General features: G+C 41.0%; 1 protein-coding gene across 2 annotated transcripts in view; it reads right to left on the bottom strand.

Moving 5' to 3' along the window:
* The window catches only part of LOC101861408 (DNA polymerase alpha catalytic subunit), a 67077-nt gene extending 50376 nt beyond the window's left edge, over positions 1–16701 (bottom strand). Inside the window, exons 1-8 of one of the 2 annotated variants that reach the window (XM_005111787.3) lie at positions 16372–16701; positions 14365–14911; positions 12900–13024; positions 12183–12279; positions 11565–11645; positions 11093–11214; positions 10426–10544; positions 9244–9524 (exon numbers count right to left, since the gene is read on the bottom strand). In XM_005111787.3, coding sequence (XP_005111844.1) covers positions 9244–9524; positions 10426–10544; positions 11093–11214; positions 11565–11645; positions 12183–12279; positions 12900–13024; positions 14365–14410 — 871 coding nt within the window. In that variant the 5' untranslated portion in view covers positions 14411–14911; positions 16372–16701. Of the gene's footprint in view, positions 1–9243; positions 9525–10425; positions 10545–11092; positions 11215–11564; positions 11646–12182; positions 12280–12899; positions 13025–14364; positions 16289–16371 lie in introns of those variants that run through there. The other variant, XM_013090046.2, reaches the window with a different exon arrangement.
* Positions 16702–17765: the final 1064 nt, after the last annotated feature.

Raw genomic sequence — 17765 nt, 5'->3', positions numbered from 1 at the left:
GCTGTGATATGAATCCAATGTACATAAACCACAAGCTATTTGTTGATTCCAGCAACTTTGGACAGGATCTTGCTCTCAGTCTATCCCATCCATGATCAGGTCAGTATCAAACAATGGACAGGTATTTTACTCTCAGCAATCCATCTTTAGTCAGGAGGGGAGGGGGTAGGTAGTAGGTAGGAGGGACACTGATATCCCAGGAGGACAAGATGCCAAAACCTATAAATTATCAGTAGGAAGTTGGGTACCGAGATCAACAGAAACTCCACGGCGGACATCTTAGAATTGGTCAGTGGCGGTAAAGCTGAACAAAATTGCTCATCAAACTGGCTGTGATGTGTCTATGGTCACCAGCACATCCAGATTGACAAGCCATTTGGTCTAGCTGTCTCACAGCAAAGAATGTTGGGGGAAAAAAGTATGACAAGTCTGCACACGTTAACCATCCATGGATTTATTTTTAGTAAAACACCACAATATACAAGTTTTATTACGAAGGCCACAAAATAAATCAGAACAAGCTCTCAAAAACCAGCAACGAAAAGCAGACTGGGCACAACAACACAACCAACAGTTGGTCACTTCAGTCAAATGAAGTAAAGACATGGGCACAAATCTAGATTGCTGCGATGTCACAACATGGCAACGTTGCCCTTCAAACTGGCTGTGATGAGTCCATAGCACCATGACAACCAGAAAGCAGGACAACACGACCACTCTTCCAATTCCAGCCAGGAAGGATACGCTCCCTGTGCAACATCTTGAAAATCAAACGGGTAAAAGTGTAAAAATAATTGCATTAATATTGCTCATTACCACGCTCCACAGCAAGCACTATGCAATGCACTATACAGCTACAAGTGCACTAAATTTTGTAACAAACAGACGACACCGCAAGACAGATCAGAAAAAAAGTTTGTGCAGAATTTCGAGAACATAGCAGCCCATCTAAATTACTGTGATATGACGTTTGCTACATGTCACAGTACTTAGACGGAGTGAGACATTCAAATACTGTATCACCTACGGCAGCCTGCGACGAGGCAGCTTTGCTTAGCTTGTCGTTGACGAATCCGTTTGCCTCCAGTGACTGTCACATACGACGATCATGCTCTCCTCCCCCAAGAATGATTGTGATACGATTGACAGGCATATCCCAAACCATTACCAGGGCAGGAAAGACACAAAAAAAATGTATAAAAATTCACCAACAACAAAACTAAGAAAGTTCAGTATTGTACACCAGCATTGGAGTCAAAATTTCTTAGAAACCACAAAAGAAATCCACCATGCAGTAGAAAAAGGACTAATGACTGCAAAAACTACAAGATTGTTACGGGTTAGTAGGTAGTTCACAAAAATATCGACTCAGTTCTGGTCACAGCGATTGTTGGTGATAGGAGCAGCAGAGACGTCTTTTCAACACCCAATCACCCCAGAAATGATTGTGATATGAAATTTTTTTAAACACATTACAATCATCTTCAGGGAGACAGGACCTGATTCGTTCAAAATCATGACACTGCAACAAGAAACAAAACTAATGTTCTTTTCTTCTTCCAACTGACAAACGAACTGGCTCGGAGCAGGACAACTGAACATAACTAATGAATGAAAAAACAAAGAAAAGATCAATATCCACTCTGTGACAAAGTTAAACACACAACACTGGAAAGTGTAATATCCTCTCTGATAATGTAAAGCACTCACAATGGCTACATCCCCTCCCCTCCCTCTTTGACAATGATAAACACACTCACACACAGCAATATCCCCTCTTTGACAATGATAAACACACTCACACACAGCAATATCCCCTCTTTGACAATGATAAACACACACACACAGCAATATCCCCTCTTTGACAATGTATGTTCCTGAACACACCGCAACACCCCAAGAGGGATGTGATATGAAATCTCCCAACACATCACTATCTCCATTGGGGCCTCGCAGCCAGTCTACATTAGGGGACTTCAGGGTTAAGAAAAAAACAATGTGAAAACAAAAACAAAAACAAACAATGTTACTTGAATAAAGACTACGTGACACCATCGGGGAAAAAACCCCTACCATTCAGATATTGCCCCTGAGAAGAAAAAAAGCATGAAAACAAAAACAAAACAAAAAACTTGTCTTAGTCTTGAAAACCCTTCAGCGACCTTGCTCTTCTTCAGACAATGGTTATGTAACAAAACCTGACGCAGTGAGAAAAGAAGCAGAGAGCAGGAAGTTCCTATCTCACCGACTTATCACTGGAATGTGATATGATACTCTGCCAGCACATCACATCCAGTTCCAAGCAGACAAGCGAAGGATAGAATGCTCGGCGAGTCGTCAGTCGTGTCGTGTCACTTCTCAATAGACGAGGAAACAAATTGTACATAAAAATTGTGCACGGCCGAAGGAAGAGAAGAACTTTCCGGATCGACTTATCACTGGATTGTGATATGGCCCATTTCAACACATCACATCCAGTTCCAAGCAGATACAGGAAAGATAGTGTACAATCGTTTGTACCTGGCCAGTGTGATCCTTAAAAAAAAAATGGATGAACTCGAGTGGCAGCGCTTTCCAGGAAAGAACCTTCCACATCCACTTATCACTGGATTGTGATATGGCCCATCTCAACACATCACATCCAGTTCCAAGCAGACGCAAGAAGGACAACGTACAATCTTGTGCACCTTGGCAGAGTGGGGTCTTCAAAATGGGGGATGACCTCGAGACAAGTGTAGTGCTTTTCTGGACAGGACCTTCCACATCGACTTATCACTGGATTGTGATATGGCCCACTACCAGCACATCACATCCAGTTACAAGCAGACGCAGGAAAGAATGAGCACTTGAAGACCCGGTCCGGCATACCAGGATTTGGTCATCTTGCAAGAATGTGTACTTGTGGGCTTATTTGTATGTCAGCAAAATTGTGCGAGCGGAAAACTTTCAGAATCGACTTATCACTGGATTGTGATATGGACCAAATCATCACATCAAACCCAGTTCTAAGCAGACATGAAAAGCGGCACAAAACATCCTACTGAGCTTATACACAAGATATCAGAATCCAGACTAAATGGAGAGATGCATCGTCATCGACTTATCACTGGACTGTGATATGGTACATATCAACACATCACATCCAGTTCTAAGCAAACAACAGACGGTCTGATAAATCTTTAGTTCCTATAAAAAGATTTACAACAATAAAGTGCTGATGATTTGGGTGTTACAACATAACATTAACACAAAAATGGAGAGATAAGAATGAAAGGCAAGAAGGAGCACAACCACACTAGAGCACCTGTCAACCACCCACACATATTGTCAATGGTATCTCTTTAATAGAAGGTATTTTGCTTCAATTCTGAACAGTCAACAGTCTCTCACAATGCTGGGAGTACACCTTCCAGATCGGCTTATCACTGGATTGTGATATGGAAACATTCTAAGCACATCACAATCAGTTCTAAGGCGACCGAGTAAGGGTTTAGACACAAATCAGGAAAAAGAAAAGCTAAAGAAACAAAGACAAGTCGTATTAAATAACTCGACTGCCCCACAACTTACCAAAAATATACAACATGATAAACAAAACAAAGAACATGCAACGCTAGAAGAACGCTACTGAATAATACACAACCTATTGGTGATCCTGTACGACAAAACTTGTACATCAGAAACACTGACAATTCACAAAACCAGAATCCTAGAAACACACTGACAATTCAGATCAAACTGAACGATCAGAACACACAATTCACAACTTGGTGATCGTGTAAGGCAACACAAAAGCATCAGAACACACCATGACATTTCAATACTAGGTGAACATCACATACGAGAAACTTACGCAGCAGAATACGCCGTACTCGCTTATCACTGGATTGTGATATGAGTAGAGAACATAATTCACAATCAGTCACAAGGAAGCACAGAGCACAAGGTATATTATGTGGGAGCTGCAATTTTGAATAGGTTTCACGACACTATCAACTCGCTGCGAGCTGCAAAGCCACCATGTGATTGTGTGCAGCAAAACACACCGTACTCGCTTATCACTGGATTGTGATATGAGTAGAGAACAACATAATTCACAATCAGTCATAAGGGAGCACAGAGCACCCACATATACTTCAGGAGCTGTAATTTGTTTGTTTTGAGTAGATGTTTTACGGCACTTTCCACTCAGTTTTGCTGGGAGCTGTGAAGACAGCCCATCCACTGATTGAGAGCAGCAGAATACACCGTATACACCGTACTCGCTTATCACTGGATTGTGATATGAGAACAGAACAACATAATTCACAATCAGTCATAAGGGAGCACAGAGCACCCACATATACTTGGCAGCTGCAATTTGAGTAGGATTTTTACGGCACCAATGACCCAGTCTTGCTGGGAGTTGCGAAGACAGTCCACCCACCTTGTGACTGTGCGCAGCAGAATACACCGAACTCGCTTATCACTGGATTGTGATATGAGTAGAGGAACAACATATTTCACAATCAGTCATAAGGAAGCACAGAGCACCAAAGCATACTTGGAAGCTGCACATCTAAAGCTCACCCACTGATTGAGAGTAGCAGAATACACCGTACTTGCTTATCACTGGATCGTGATACGAGTAAAGTTACAACATAATTCACAATCAGTCACAAGGAAACACAGAGCACAATGTATATTATGTGGGAGTTGCAATTTTGAATAGGTTTCACAGCAATATCAACTGAAGTCTTGCTGGGAGCTGCAAAGCCACCATGTGATTGTGTGCAGCAGAATACACCGTACTCACTTATCACTGGAATGTGATATGAACAACATAATTCACAATCCGTCATAAGGAAGCACAGAGCACTAACATACACTTGGCAGCTGCAATTTAAGTAGGATTTTTACAGCACCAATGACCCAGAGTCTTGCTGGGAGCTGCACAGCCCACCCACTGATTGAGAGCAGCAGAATACACCGTACTCGCTTATCACTGGAATGTGATATGAGTAAAGTTACAACATAATTCACAATCAGTCACAAGGAAGCACAGAGCACCAACATATACTTGGCAGCTGCAATTTGAGTAGGGTTTTTACGGCACCAATGACCCAGTCTTGCTGGGAGCTGCAAAGCCACCATGTGATTGTAAGCAGCAGAATACACCGTACTCGCTTATCACTGGATCGTGATATGAGTAGAGTTACAACATAATTCAGAATCAGTCATAAGGAAGCACAGAGCACCAAGGCATATGTGGGAGCTGCAATTTTGAATAGGTTTCACGGCACTATCAACTCAACTCTTGCTGCGAGCTGCAAAGCCACCATGTGATTGTGTGCAGCAAAACACACCGTACTCGCCTATCACTGGATTGTGATATGAGTAGAGAACAACATAATTCACAATCAGTCATAAGGAAGCACAGAGCACAAACATACTTCGGGAGCTGTAATTTGTTTTGAGTAGGTGTTTTACGTCACTTTCCACTCAGTTTTGCTGGGAGCTGTGAAGACAGCCCACCCACTGATCGAGAGCAGCAGAATACACCGTACTCGCTTATCACTGGAATGTGATATGAGTAGCGTTACAACATAATTCACAATCAGTCATAAGGGAGCACAGAGCACCCACATATACTTGGCAGCTGCAATTTGAGTAGGATTTTTACGGCACCAATGACCCAGTCTTGCTGGGAGCTGCGAAGACAGTCCACCCACCTTGTGATTGTGCGCAGCAGAATACACCGTACTGGCTTATCACTGGATTGTGATATGAGTAGAGGAACAACATATTTCACAAACAGTCATAAGGAAGCACAGAGCACCAAAGCATACTTGGAAGCTGCACATCTAAAGCTCACCCACTGATTGAGTGTAGCAGAATACACCGTACTTGCTTATCACTGGATCGTGATACGAGTAGAGTTACAACATAATTCACAATCAGTCACAAGGAAGCACAGAGCACAAGGTATATTATGTGGGAGTTGCAATTTTGAATAGGTTCCACAGCAATATCAACTGATGTTTTGCTGGGAGCTGCAAAGCCACCATGTGATTGTGTGCAGCAGAATACACCGTACTCGCTTATCACTGGAATGTGATATGAACAACATAATTCACAATCCGTCATAAGGAAGCACAGAGCACTAACATACACTTGGCAGCTGCAATTTTAATAGGATTTTTATGGCACCAATGACCCCGAGTCTTGCTGGGAGCTGCGAAGACAGCCCACCCACTGATTGAGAGCAGCAGAATACACCGTACTCGCTTATCACTGGATTGTGATATGAGTACAGAGAACAACATAATTCACAATCCGTCATAAGGGAGCACAGAGCACCAACATATACTTGGCAGCTGCAATTTGAGTAGGATTTTTACCTCACCATTGGCCCAGTCTTGCTGGGAGCTGCACAGCTTACCCACACTTAGCACTGCCATAATACACCGTACTCGCTTATCACTGGACTGTGATACGAGTAGAGAGAACAATTCAGTCATAAGGAAGCACAGAGCACCAAAGTATACTTGGGAGCTGCAAACCTATCTTGAGACTCGCACAGATACAACTCAAACATCGGCAGAAAGTAAAGATACAACTCAAACATGTAGCAAAACTACAAACTTTAAAGACAAAAGGAACATAAAGAACACACTTGAAGCTGCAAAGATACAACTCACCATTTTGTGACACCCAGACACAGCTCACCATTTTGTGACACCCAGACACTGCCCACCATTTTGTGACACCCAGATACAACTCAAAAACATCAGCAGAACATACAAAACTACAAACTAAGTCTGAAGAACATAAAAACACGAAAACTGACCAGTATAGCGACAACTCGGTTGTGAAGATAACACAAAGAGGGTGGGGGGGGGGGGGGGGGGAGGGGGTAGAAAAGTGACTGTGCCTTTTTGGCCTATCATTGGATGTGATATGTGTATACATCCACAGCACACCCAACAACGGGGCAATACAGCAGTCAAAGTCTTAAGTCCAAAAGTAACCATTTGAAAGACTGGTATTTGCGCTAAGGGAAAAATTGATGCAGTCATATACAACAAAGACTAGTGTCCAAAAGTAACTATTTGAAATATTGGTATTCGTGCAAAATGGAAACTTGTTACAGAGCAGTATAACAAAAATCACCTTGGAGACTATGTTGGAGACTATGTACTCGGCAGAAGACGACACTCAAATACTAACCAAAAAAAATAGGGGAAAACATCAGATCCGCGCACTTTTGAGAAAAAACTATCAAAGCCTCACACTATCAGAGGCGTGCACTTTTTTGCGATATCTATACAATTAGACTGCCGATGACCAAAACAGTACCCTCCAATAATTCAAGTACCCTCTGGTTTTTACTGGGCTTGGGACCAGATTTTTAAAAAACATATCTACAGGATATGGGGCAATCTTTAAAATTCGCTTAACATCATCAGCAGAAAAGACAAAACATATTTGTATGGGGGCTGTACAGAATAGTTTTTGTGAATGGGACTATAACCGTTGGATGGAATCGGCAATCTAATTGTATTGATATCGTCAAAAAGTGAGCGGCTCTGATAATGAGCTGCTTTGAAAGTTTTGTCGAAAATGCGCAGCTCTGGAGTTTCCCAAAGGTAGGCATCTCGAAATCATCTCTGCTACAGAGGTAGGAGCCCCTCCCACCAAGCCCATCTGTTGGCTGTGATATGATCTGAGAAGGAACACACATCACCAGCTACCAAATGGGATGGGTAGAAGAGAATATCACCTAAAATATTTACAAACGCTTGCTTGATATTCATTATTAAAAGTATTTGCTTTTTTAAACTGGGTATAAACTGCCATAAAAAAATTCTGTGCATCAAGAAGGGAAAAGCCATTATTCCCGCCCGTCTAATGTCTGTGATTTGAGTTCTTCAACAAGTCACAGAAATCAGACAGGAAGGACCATGGGTAGGAAAAGAACCCAAAACAAGACATACCAAATACAAAAACATCTAAACCAAAAGAATTCTCATAAGTCGTTAACAAAATAAGACAAAACTACATGAAGGAAACACCTAAGAAAAGAAGATACTCAACCACTTCCTGTCCGGCAATAAAAAAGTCAAGGCGTGACAGCTCTTTGCCCATCTATTGACTGTGATTCAGGCACACATTTCGAACTCACAAGCCAACAGCCGGGGAAAGAAAATGTCTGTGGTCACCAAAATGCTAGCACAACAGAAAGACTGCCCCTCTACAGAACCAAGAATCAACTTGCACTATGTAGAAGGTCCCTGCCATATGAGACAGCAAAGTCTGCACACCAGCTTATAAGACAGAATTGAGCAGAACTCAATCACCAACACTGAACACTTCTCAAAACATAACAGTACAAGCTGTAAAAACTGAAGGCTGCTCTTGTCTCCCTTGACAAACAATCTCTCAACAACAAAAAGGTGAACTCCACTCAGCTATGAACATCAGATCAGTTGGCTACACCGTATAACCCATTACAGAAAATCACCTCTTGCAATCTACACCCCCCAAAAAAAAAATACAAAATGGCTCAAAAGTAGAAACACTAATGGAAAGAAAAAATTGGCCCCTCATTATTCAGCATTCAATGTCACCTTGCACCCAGTTAGAACTGACAAAAATGTCATTTCAATATTTCCAATTTATAATGAAAGTTAGAAAATTATGTTAATCATATGTGAGGCAGCGTAGTGGAATCAGGCTCTCGTCAAAATAATAAAATCGAAGAAAACAGCAGTCTTCTCCCTGCTTAGCAATTTATTATCAAATTTGGGGGGGGTTTTTGGCTCAACACCTGTTATGTCCATTTACAAACACATTCCTTTGAGGATTTCACCGAAAACGATTAAAGGCGCAAAAATATAAATTTAGTTTCGATGGACTCTCCATCTTTGGAATTTACCAGGCTTTGGCAGCCATTTTCTCACTAATTTTTACCTCTTAAATCAGGTGACCCCCACCTCCTTCAATCCAAAATATCTCCACTTCTATTAAAGATGGATGGGTAATTTTTTCATTGAAAGAAAGACAAATGAACAAGCTTTTAGACGATACCAATAACTCAATATGCCCAAAAATTGACGAGAGCCTGATTCTACCACGCTGCCTCACATGTGGAACACTTACTTATATCCCATGTCTTTCACCACTACCCTTGTTATACTAATGTTTTATACTTTATCTTAAGTGACTCCCCACCACCCTCATTCAAGTGAAAGAAACACAAACCTGCATCCATGTCTTCTTCCACAACAGACTCGTCCGCTGCCTGAAGAACATCGTCATCATCATCATCCTGCATCACTTCATCTTCCGGCTCCTCTTTCACAGTGACCTGAGTCTCAGCCCCAGATTTCGTAGATCGGTCAGTTTTGCTGTCCAGAGGAGCTACTGAAGGACTGCTGGAGTAGGAGAGCTCTCGCTTGATGCTTTTCCCCTGAGGAGTTTTGTTGGCTTTGGGTCGAGCTGGCAGTTTGGTCTCCACTTTGAATGGGTTGTACGCCGCAGGCCTGGGAGAAAATGTGGACAAAATGTAAAGACAATGAGTCTACCAGGAGAAATATGTCTCACGAGACAGCAGACTTAAGACTGCCATATATACTAACAGGATTAGTTAATGTTAAAAAAAAAAATAGTACAAAGTACATTCACAGAGAAATTTTGCAAAACATTTAAGCAACTTGTGAGCAAGGGTATACCAGCGTAAGCGGAATTTAAAGACTGATACCCCGTCATTTTAGTCTGCAGCCAATCACATTTCTTCTCTGAGCCCTTTTCATTGTCTACATTGAGCATGCACACTGTCATGTCCTTTTTTAACACCATCCAGCCCTCTCACATTCTTAACATTCCTGGAGGTTCTTAACTGCGGGAAATTATGTCCACCTCATATCCAACATCTGACATGGGAGGCTCTCCAATGTTAGTAGTATAAATGTAATCAAAATCAATTTTTCACTATCCTTTTTTTTAGTATAAAACAAATAAACTCACTCAATACCTCTCAGCTATGTAAGGTTACTTTACCATTGTTCATTTTTTTTTTTTAACTGACTGGTGTAAACGCACCTTAAGAATATATAAGGACATGTAGCGTGAACACACCTTAATAATAATTATTGTGACGTAGGCCTAAGGGACATATCACGTGACTGATTTCATGCAAGCAGTGGGAAATCTGAAGGTCACTCTCACTGAAGCCGAAGCGAGTAACATCGGCTAACGAAGAACTAGCAGACGACCAGCAAGTGGGGCCCCACCAACATCAACTATCATCTAGATCTACTACTCCAAGGCTCAATTATTAAGTCGTAACATAACACTGAACAACATACTAACAGAGTTACACTGGAATATTATCAATCCCCCCACCACAAACCACAAACACACACATCATTCTGCTCAACTTACTTTTTCTGCTTCTGAGAGGGGGCTCCCAACTTGACCGTCGGCTTCCCTGAGGGAGCAGAAGAGTTCAACTCTCCCATCAGACCGTCCAGAATGTCATCATTGGCCAAACTGACGTCTTTCTGTAGTAGTGGGGGGGAAATGTGTGAGGCATTGTGGTAAAATCAGACGCTCGTCAAAATACTGAAATCGAAGTAACCGGCATTTTTCCTCCATTTAGGAACTTTTTATCAATTTGTTATTTGTGCAAAATGTGGAAATTTTCATCGTGATAGCCACAGCAGCAAGATTCTTAATACAAATAATAATGCACTCAAATGCTGAAGAAAAAAGTTTCGAAAGAATAAACCATGAACCTTCTTTACGGGTACTGCAAAAATCCTTACAGGTCATGAAAATGAAGAAGTGCCTGTGAATTAAAGTCAAATCTTAGAACTTTATCAGGCTATAACACTATATAAGTGTTGTTTATGCCATACATCAAGTGAAATCTATTTTTAGGGCACTTAAAACACAATAAGGTCATATAAGTGCTGAAGATTAGAAGTGTTACAAGAGAGTAACATAAAAATGAGGAGGAGATACAGGATGTTCGATGGGAAATAAGGAGCAAACCACACCAGAGCACCCACAAACCACCCACGAAAATGTAATGGATACAATCATTTACCTCTGACTTTTTCTTGGCGCCTCCCGTAGCAGCAGCTGCCGCAAACATGGACTTGATGTCTTGTTTTGGCTTTGTGCCGGGACGAACAATGTTCTTATTCCTTTTCTTTTCTCCTTTTTTCTCTGAAAAGACAACATGACAAAAGAATTAAGAGCTTTATTATTAAAAACATTGTCATAATTTTTTTTAATGGCAAATGAAAAGCTGACTATATTGGTTCCTTCAAATTCTAGCTTACATTTTACACACAACAGGCACAAATAAGGCTCACCCAGCAAGACAAGCATTTGTAAAAGGCTGCACTGAAAAGCTAAGGAATAATTACAAAAGTAGAGTACGAAACTAAATTTTTTTAAAAGATCCCTACTAATATAACATTAATCTGCAAGTTCCTTGAGAAAGACAGTAGTAATGCACCATACAAGATTTCGTTCACTACAAAGGAATGTGCATCCAGAACCCCAAAACTCACTTGAAACAGAACCGGACGGGGCATCCTCATCCATATCGTCGTCAAATATCTCCCGACCATCTTCAACATACCCGGCACCATCTGAAGAGAGATGAGTATAATTTTTCAGGTACTTGACAATGCCTAACTCAAAACATGATAAGCATAGAAGTGACATTAACACTTTTAGTAGTTATAGTAAGTGTTTTGCGGCACTTGCAACACAATAAGGTAATTTATGTGCCGAAGGTGTTACAAGAGAATAACAAACATAAAAAAGGAGGAGAGATAAAGACGATAGATGTTTGATAGGAAAGAATGAGCAAACCACACCAGAGCACCGCCGACCACCCACTTTTAGTACTGTTTGCGACACCATTCTAAACTGGTGTTGTAATTGAGGAATTTTCACTTTATAATACAGTGCTGTAAGTGTTAACATTAGGCTCAGAATTATTTTTTTTATGTCCTTGTGAAAATTCCAGTAAATAAAATTGAGGCACATAAAAATATCATTGCAACAGAAACTAGATCCACTCCCACCTTGCCTTGCCATTTATACTAAATGAAATGGAATCAATTGAAAACTCAACAAACATTACAAAATGAAATATTCTTGGCAAATACAAATTGCCTTACCATCATCCACAATCCAGTCATCATCTTGTCTCTGTTTGACCAACTCAGAATATTCCCCTTCCTCAACAACGTCGTACACATTTTGCTCTTCTTCAATCTGAAACGGCAGAATACATTTGCGTAAGAACCAACTATTTCTTAAAATCGTGAGAAAAAAAAGCATCAATCAGGAATGCTGCTAAGACACGCCTACAGAGAACATGCAGGGCAAACCACAAACAGTAACAAAAAAAGTCACTGAAAGAAGTTGGAGAGAAGTGGGCTAAGAATTAGGTCTACATCATAAAAAAACTAACATTATTTCAGATATCAATCAATAAATCTTTTCATAAACAGAAACAATCACTGTAAGAGAAAATTGTGAAAAGCAGGCAAAGCATTAGCCCTACATTATAAAAATTAAAACTTTACTTCAGAAATCAAACTTTCTTTTCCCAAGTCAAGAACGAGTGTGAAAGTGGTCTCACTTCTTTTTAGCCAAACATTTGAGCCAACAGAAATCTCATGAAATAAATCAAAGATACACACGACATGTTTATTTTAAAAAACCCGAGATAAGTGAGCAGACATTCTATTTTGCTAATTTGCAAGTAACATGATCCTAAAATGCAATGTTGCCAAGTGATGTTTGAGAAAATGACCTTAGTCCGAAACTCCCTTGAAACCGTCTTTTCAGATGTTATTCTTCATCACCGCTTCCAAATATCTTGTAATTACCTCATATTTATTCTTCACTCCTCCCTCTTTGGCCTTTCTTAGTTTTTCAAATGCTGACAATCGTCCTTTCTTGTCCACTTTTTGCCTGCGAGATCTACCCTGGGCCAGAGACAAATTCCCAGCATCTGCCAAAAAAAAAAAAGCACAATTAACAGCCATGACAGGGATGGATTATTAAAATCATACAAACAGTTCTACCGTTAACAATTGAATCTTTTTTTTTTAAGTAAGTGTTACAGCATTTGCAACACAAAATCATATAGATCTAGATCTAGATTAGATCTAAGTGCCGAAGATCGTGTGTTACAAGAAAATAACAAAAAGAGGAGGGGAGAAAAACGATAGATTTTTATAGGAAAGAAGGAGCAAACCATACCAGAGCACCCGCCAACCACCCAAGGTTGAGAATGGAAAATATTTTTTACTGCACTTCTGGGCAGTAGCAAAGAACAAGGAACCCCTTGCACAAGTAGGCTACTTACAATTGTTTAGTAAATGTGACAGTCAAAACCCAAACCTACCAAACTTGAATTAAATTTTAAACGTAACTGCAAAACCATTACTTTCTGGAGGGAAAAACGTGTGTGTCCCTCTTCAGCACCCTGGATTTTTCCCTCAGAGATGCCATGTCATACGGGAACCAGTGAACTCGTCACACTGTGAAGTCGTTCCAGCTGAAAAACGAGTTCACCGGCAAAAAAAAGTATCCAAATAACAGTGAAGGACTGAAGGGCACTCTTCGGGAGAAGTGGTCCTGACCTAACGCCTTACAAATTGATACATAGATCTAATATCTAGATCTATGTACACACAATCGGAAATAAAAACGGAAGTAGACTAAAGCTGGCGTAACAATGGGTTTGGGACTTTTCTATAGAAAACAGTTGAGAAGATGGATCTGAATTTGCGATAAGATTTACAGATCTAGAATCTAAAGCTAGATCTAAATCTAGATCTAGATACAGATCTTGATCTAGATCTCTAGATCTAGATCTAGATCTAGATCTAGATCCTTGTTTAGATTCTACAGAAAGGCGACGACAATTTAAAAAGAGCCGAGGTTTTGCAAGTCCTTGTTATTGATTCTATTATTTAGCCCTATTATTCTCTAAGTCCAACTGGAAAAAAAAATACTTGCAAAATCTCAATGTTTCTCTGCGCAAGGCACAGATGAAAATACAGCCTTGAAATGATAACATTTGTCCATCTCAAAGGAGAAAATTCATCGTCTCTCGTCTTCATGACAAAGCCAGTTGAGTCATCGGTGACTGGGCGTTAGAGAAAAAAAAGCGCTTGCCTTCGAACACGAGTGGCCGACCACTGACACCAATGTTTGTAAACACTAAATAATACGTCATACGTAGGACTGGAACATCAACACTGACTCCGCGAATTGATCAAAACATGATGCATCCTACTAAACATATTTATTCGCCGAAAGCAACAGCTTTGAAAAGTAACTTACCATCACTTTCTTGAGCACTTTTCTCTCCGTCTTTCGCAGGCGCCATTTTCCCGGACTTTTCTTTGTGTTTCGCGCGAGGTTTCCAGGGGCAGGTTACTCTTTGGGCAACTCTTTATGAACCCGCGAATGGAGAGTTATCGTCCGCGTTCGGTTCGATTCTTTGTTTCGCGCTTCGATTTGTAAGGCCAACACAAAGTAGTTCGTTGCTTTACGGATATCGCTACGCTGGCTAAACCAAAAGCGCGCCAAAAAAAAAATACACATGGATGGACTAAGGATAATGGGGGAAATGCCTCGGATGAGTAATTCCATTCTACAACTACAGGGCCATTTCTCTTTCGTGTTAAACTAGCTCCTTGAGTGTCTAGATTCTAAACTGAAAAGCAAATTGTCACGTTTTTAGAACTGAGGCTTATTTTTACTTTGTTCAAGGTCACAAGTTCCGTGTCAGAGTGCCGAGTTGATCAAAACATAAAGAGCGCACAATCACAAAGAACTGGCTGTGGTGAGCCTCTCCTCAGTTGATGACAAGCGCAGGTGTGAGAACCTGGAAACGGGCAAATGAGTTGAATGAGTGGGTAACTTAACCTAGCTTTTTACAGGGAGGGAGGGGAATGTGAACGAAATGCGGGTATGACTACGGAAGTGAGAGGTGGGGAGGGGGGAGGACGAGTTCGCCACAATGAAGGATTATATTTGGCCTCCTTATATTTGACTCTCGTCCATGTGTCTATACTGTGGCCCTGAAGGATTGATCAACTAGATTTATTATCATTTACATTTATTGTAACAAGACTCCGTTATAAATTATACTCAAACGGCCTATTTGGATTGGACTGAAACTGTCGATAGTTATTGATTTGTCACTGGTCATTATCAGTCGAGTTCTACAAAGAAGTAAAAGTATGTCAGTCAACGGGGCTAGTCACGGTTTTTCCTCCTCGAATAGAGAATAAAGAAAATACATGTATTCTTAGATCTAGAATTAGTATTATTTTAGACTGTTTTTCCTCTGGCTCATGGGTGGGTAGTACTTGTAAGCCAGGCTAGGCCTACAGCTGTCTGAACATTTGGAGAAGGTACAAAAAGTGAGTTTATTTAGATCTAATTGAATTTCACGATAAGTTATTTTAGTTATTTAAGTGACCCCAAATTCACAGAAGCTGTGTGTTTAATGTGGCATTACTTCCACGAAATTGCGATAATCAGACCTCCACCCAGAAAGAATGAATGAGTCACTGGTTTTATCACCGTACGTACAGCATGTTCGCGCTTACGTGTGTGTCATATTTATCGAACGTGCGATGAAAGGTTTGTTTTGTCACTGTAGTGGAACCCACAGGGAGCACGAGGCAGGGGTAGGCTACGGGAAACATGGAGATGTGTGGAAAAGGGACAAGAGAGAGATGAAGCTCAATTGGAACGAGCTTGGAAAAATGGCCCTGGACAGAGATACATGTAAATGAAAGCTTATCATCGGTCTATACCCTGCCAGGGGTGAAAGGCATTGATGATAATGAATGAAAAGTTTAAGACTTGTTTTAGTAATGACAAGCACATCTACAAAATAATGTCAATTAAAGAGCTGGGGAAACAGTAAAAAGACAGACGGGGAGAACAGAGAGAAAGAAGTAGGACTGCCTGTCATGTGCAGTGGCGACCACCAAACTCCCGCGAAAAGTAGAAGAGAAAAAGAGTAGGCCTACTATTACTACTAAAAGAAAGGGGAACTTACCACTGCTGAATTTGCATTTAATTTTTTTCTTGGCTTCTTATTGAGTTACACGAGCAATTTGATATAAATTTACTAATTTATTAAACGATATCAATAATTACTAAAAGATGAAGAGTGAGAATTGAGACAAAAATAAGGAGAAAAGCTCGGAAACAGAGTGTGTGGGGCTAAACAAGCAGATAAAGAGGAAGGATGGAGGAAAGGGGGGGGGGGGTGGCGATAAAAGAACGACAAATTGAGAAGAGAAGAGAGATGAAGACATAAATTCTCACCTGGTTCGTGTCCACCTGCATCTCTCAAGACTCAGTTGACGTCTGTGTTGTTGGCTGGCTGGACTAGTAAGTTGTAGTGTGTGGTCAAGTGGTCAAGCTTGAGACGTCTGTGGCGGGTGGCGACTTCTGATCTTCGGCCTTGCTCTCTTCGATCTCCATAATGAAAATCGAAATTGGCTCAAAATATATACCCTTATGTCACGTGATGACCGAACGCCACTTTCCCGCCAAATATTGTTAGTTTCCATCCCGTGAAATGGCGGGAAAGTTATGGTCACGTAATAGAACAGACGCTGGTCAAGCTCCCTCCTGGTCAAGCCCTCTTTACTCTCTACAACAAAGGATTCTTATGGCCGAACTAGTGGACCTGAGAGAAAAAAATATCGATTTTTTTTCTTTCTTTCTCCGCCTGGGTGACAAACAAAGGATACTCTCCTGCCATGCAATCTGTCGTAACCACCGACCATCTTGGCAGGGGAGGGAGGAAGGGGTACACACACGGTGGCGGCAGCAAAGCGAGGAACGTCCCAGTGCGTGTCGTTATCGTGGTAGATAGAACGTTTTCGCTTTCGAGCGCGCGGTTCAGCGTAGGTAGATGTAGGAGAAGAGAGGCTGGCGGGTGGGCCTGTGTGTGAAGTGCCTGGAGGGAGGGGCCAGAGTGAGGGAGGGAGGAGGAGGGAGATAGTCGCTCGTTGGCACAACAGTGAGGAAGGAGGCTAGCTTAGACGAACGAATTGTGCCAGTGGCAGAGGCAGACTCGCCGCCGTAGTTCCCGTCTGGTCGATTTCCATTTTCGCCCGCACTTTAGCCGCAAGGCTTTTTGCCCCGTTTAAACGAATTTGGATTTGACCTACTCAGAAAAAATGACCAAGGCGTCGGAAAGCGGTTACAATGTACTAGAATCTAGCTCCAAATCAAGCAACACTTTCTTCAGGACAAAGAGAAAAAAACGTATAATTTTTTTTTAAAGTGAACCTAGATCTACATTATGTAGGCTACTTGTTTTTTGCTTTTTTTTTCAAGTTACAATCTGAATTTCGAATGCATCCAATGTTACAGATGTAGAAACTAAATCTACAGTACAAATAGAATTCAAACTTTTGACTAGAATCTAGTTGTTTTTTTTTTAACCAGTTTTTTTTTTTAAGTTTAGTTTAGCAAGAGTTTTATTTTACGACACTTGCATCACAATTAGGCTAGATCTACATGACAATGTATTACTGTAAGTGCTGAAGTTTCCGGGTGTTGTAAGAGAGTTACGTACATACATTTTTTAAGGAGGAGGGATGAGGACAAAAGAACCACACTAAAACACCCACCAACCACCCACTTAGTACATGTACATTTTTAACAGCTGTTTGATGAAAGGGAGTCCAGCCCCTGCCAGTACGTTT

Source organism: Aplysia californica, unplaced genomic scaffold (assembly GCF_000002075.1).
Source record: "Aplysia californica isolate F4 #8 unplaced genomic scaffold, AplCal3.0 scaffold01122, whole genome shotgun sequence".
NCBI classification, from domain to species: Eukaryota; Metazoa; Mollusca; class Gastropoda; order Aplysiida; family Aplysiidae; genus Aplysia; species Aplysia californica.
Note: the sequence above shows the minus strand (reverse complement) of the source record. Positions and strands in the feature narration are given on the sequence as shown.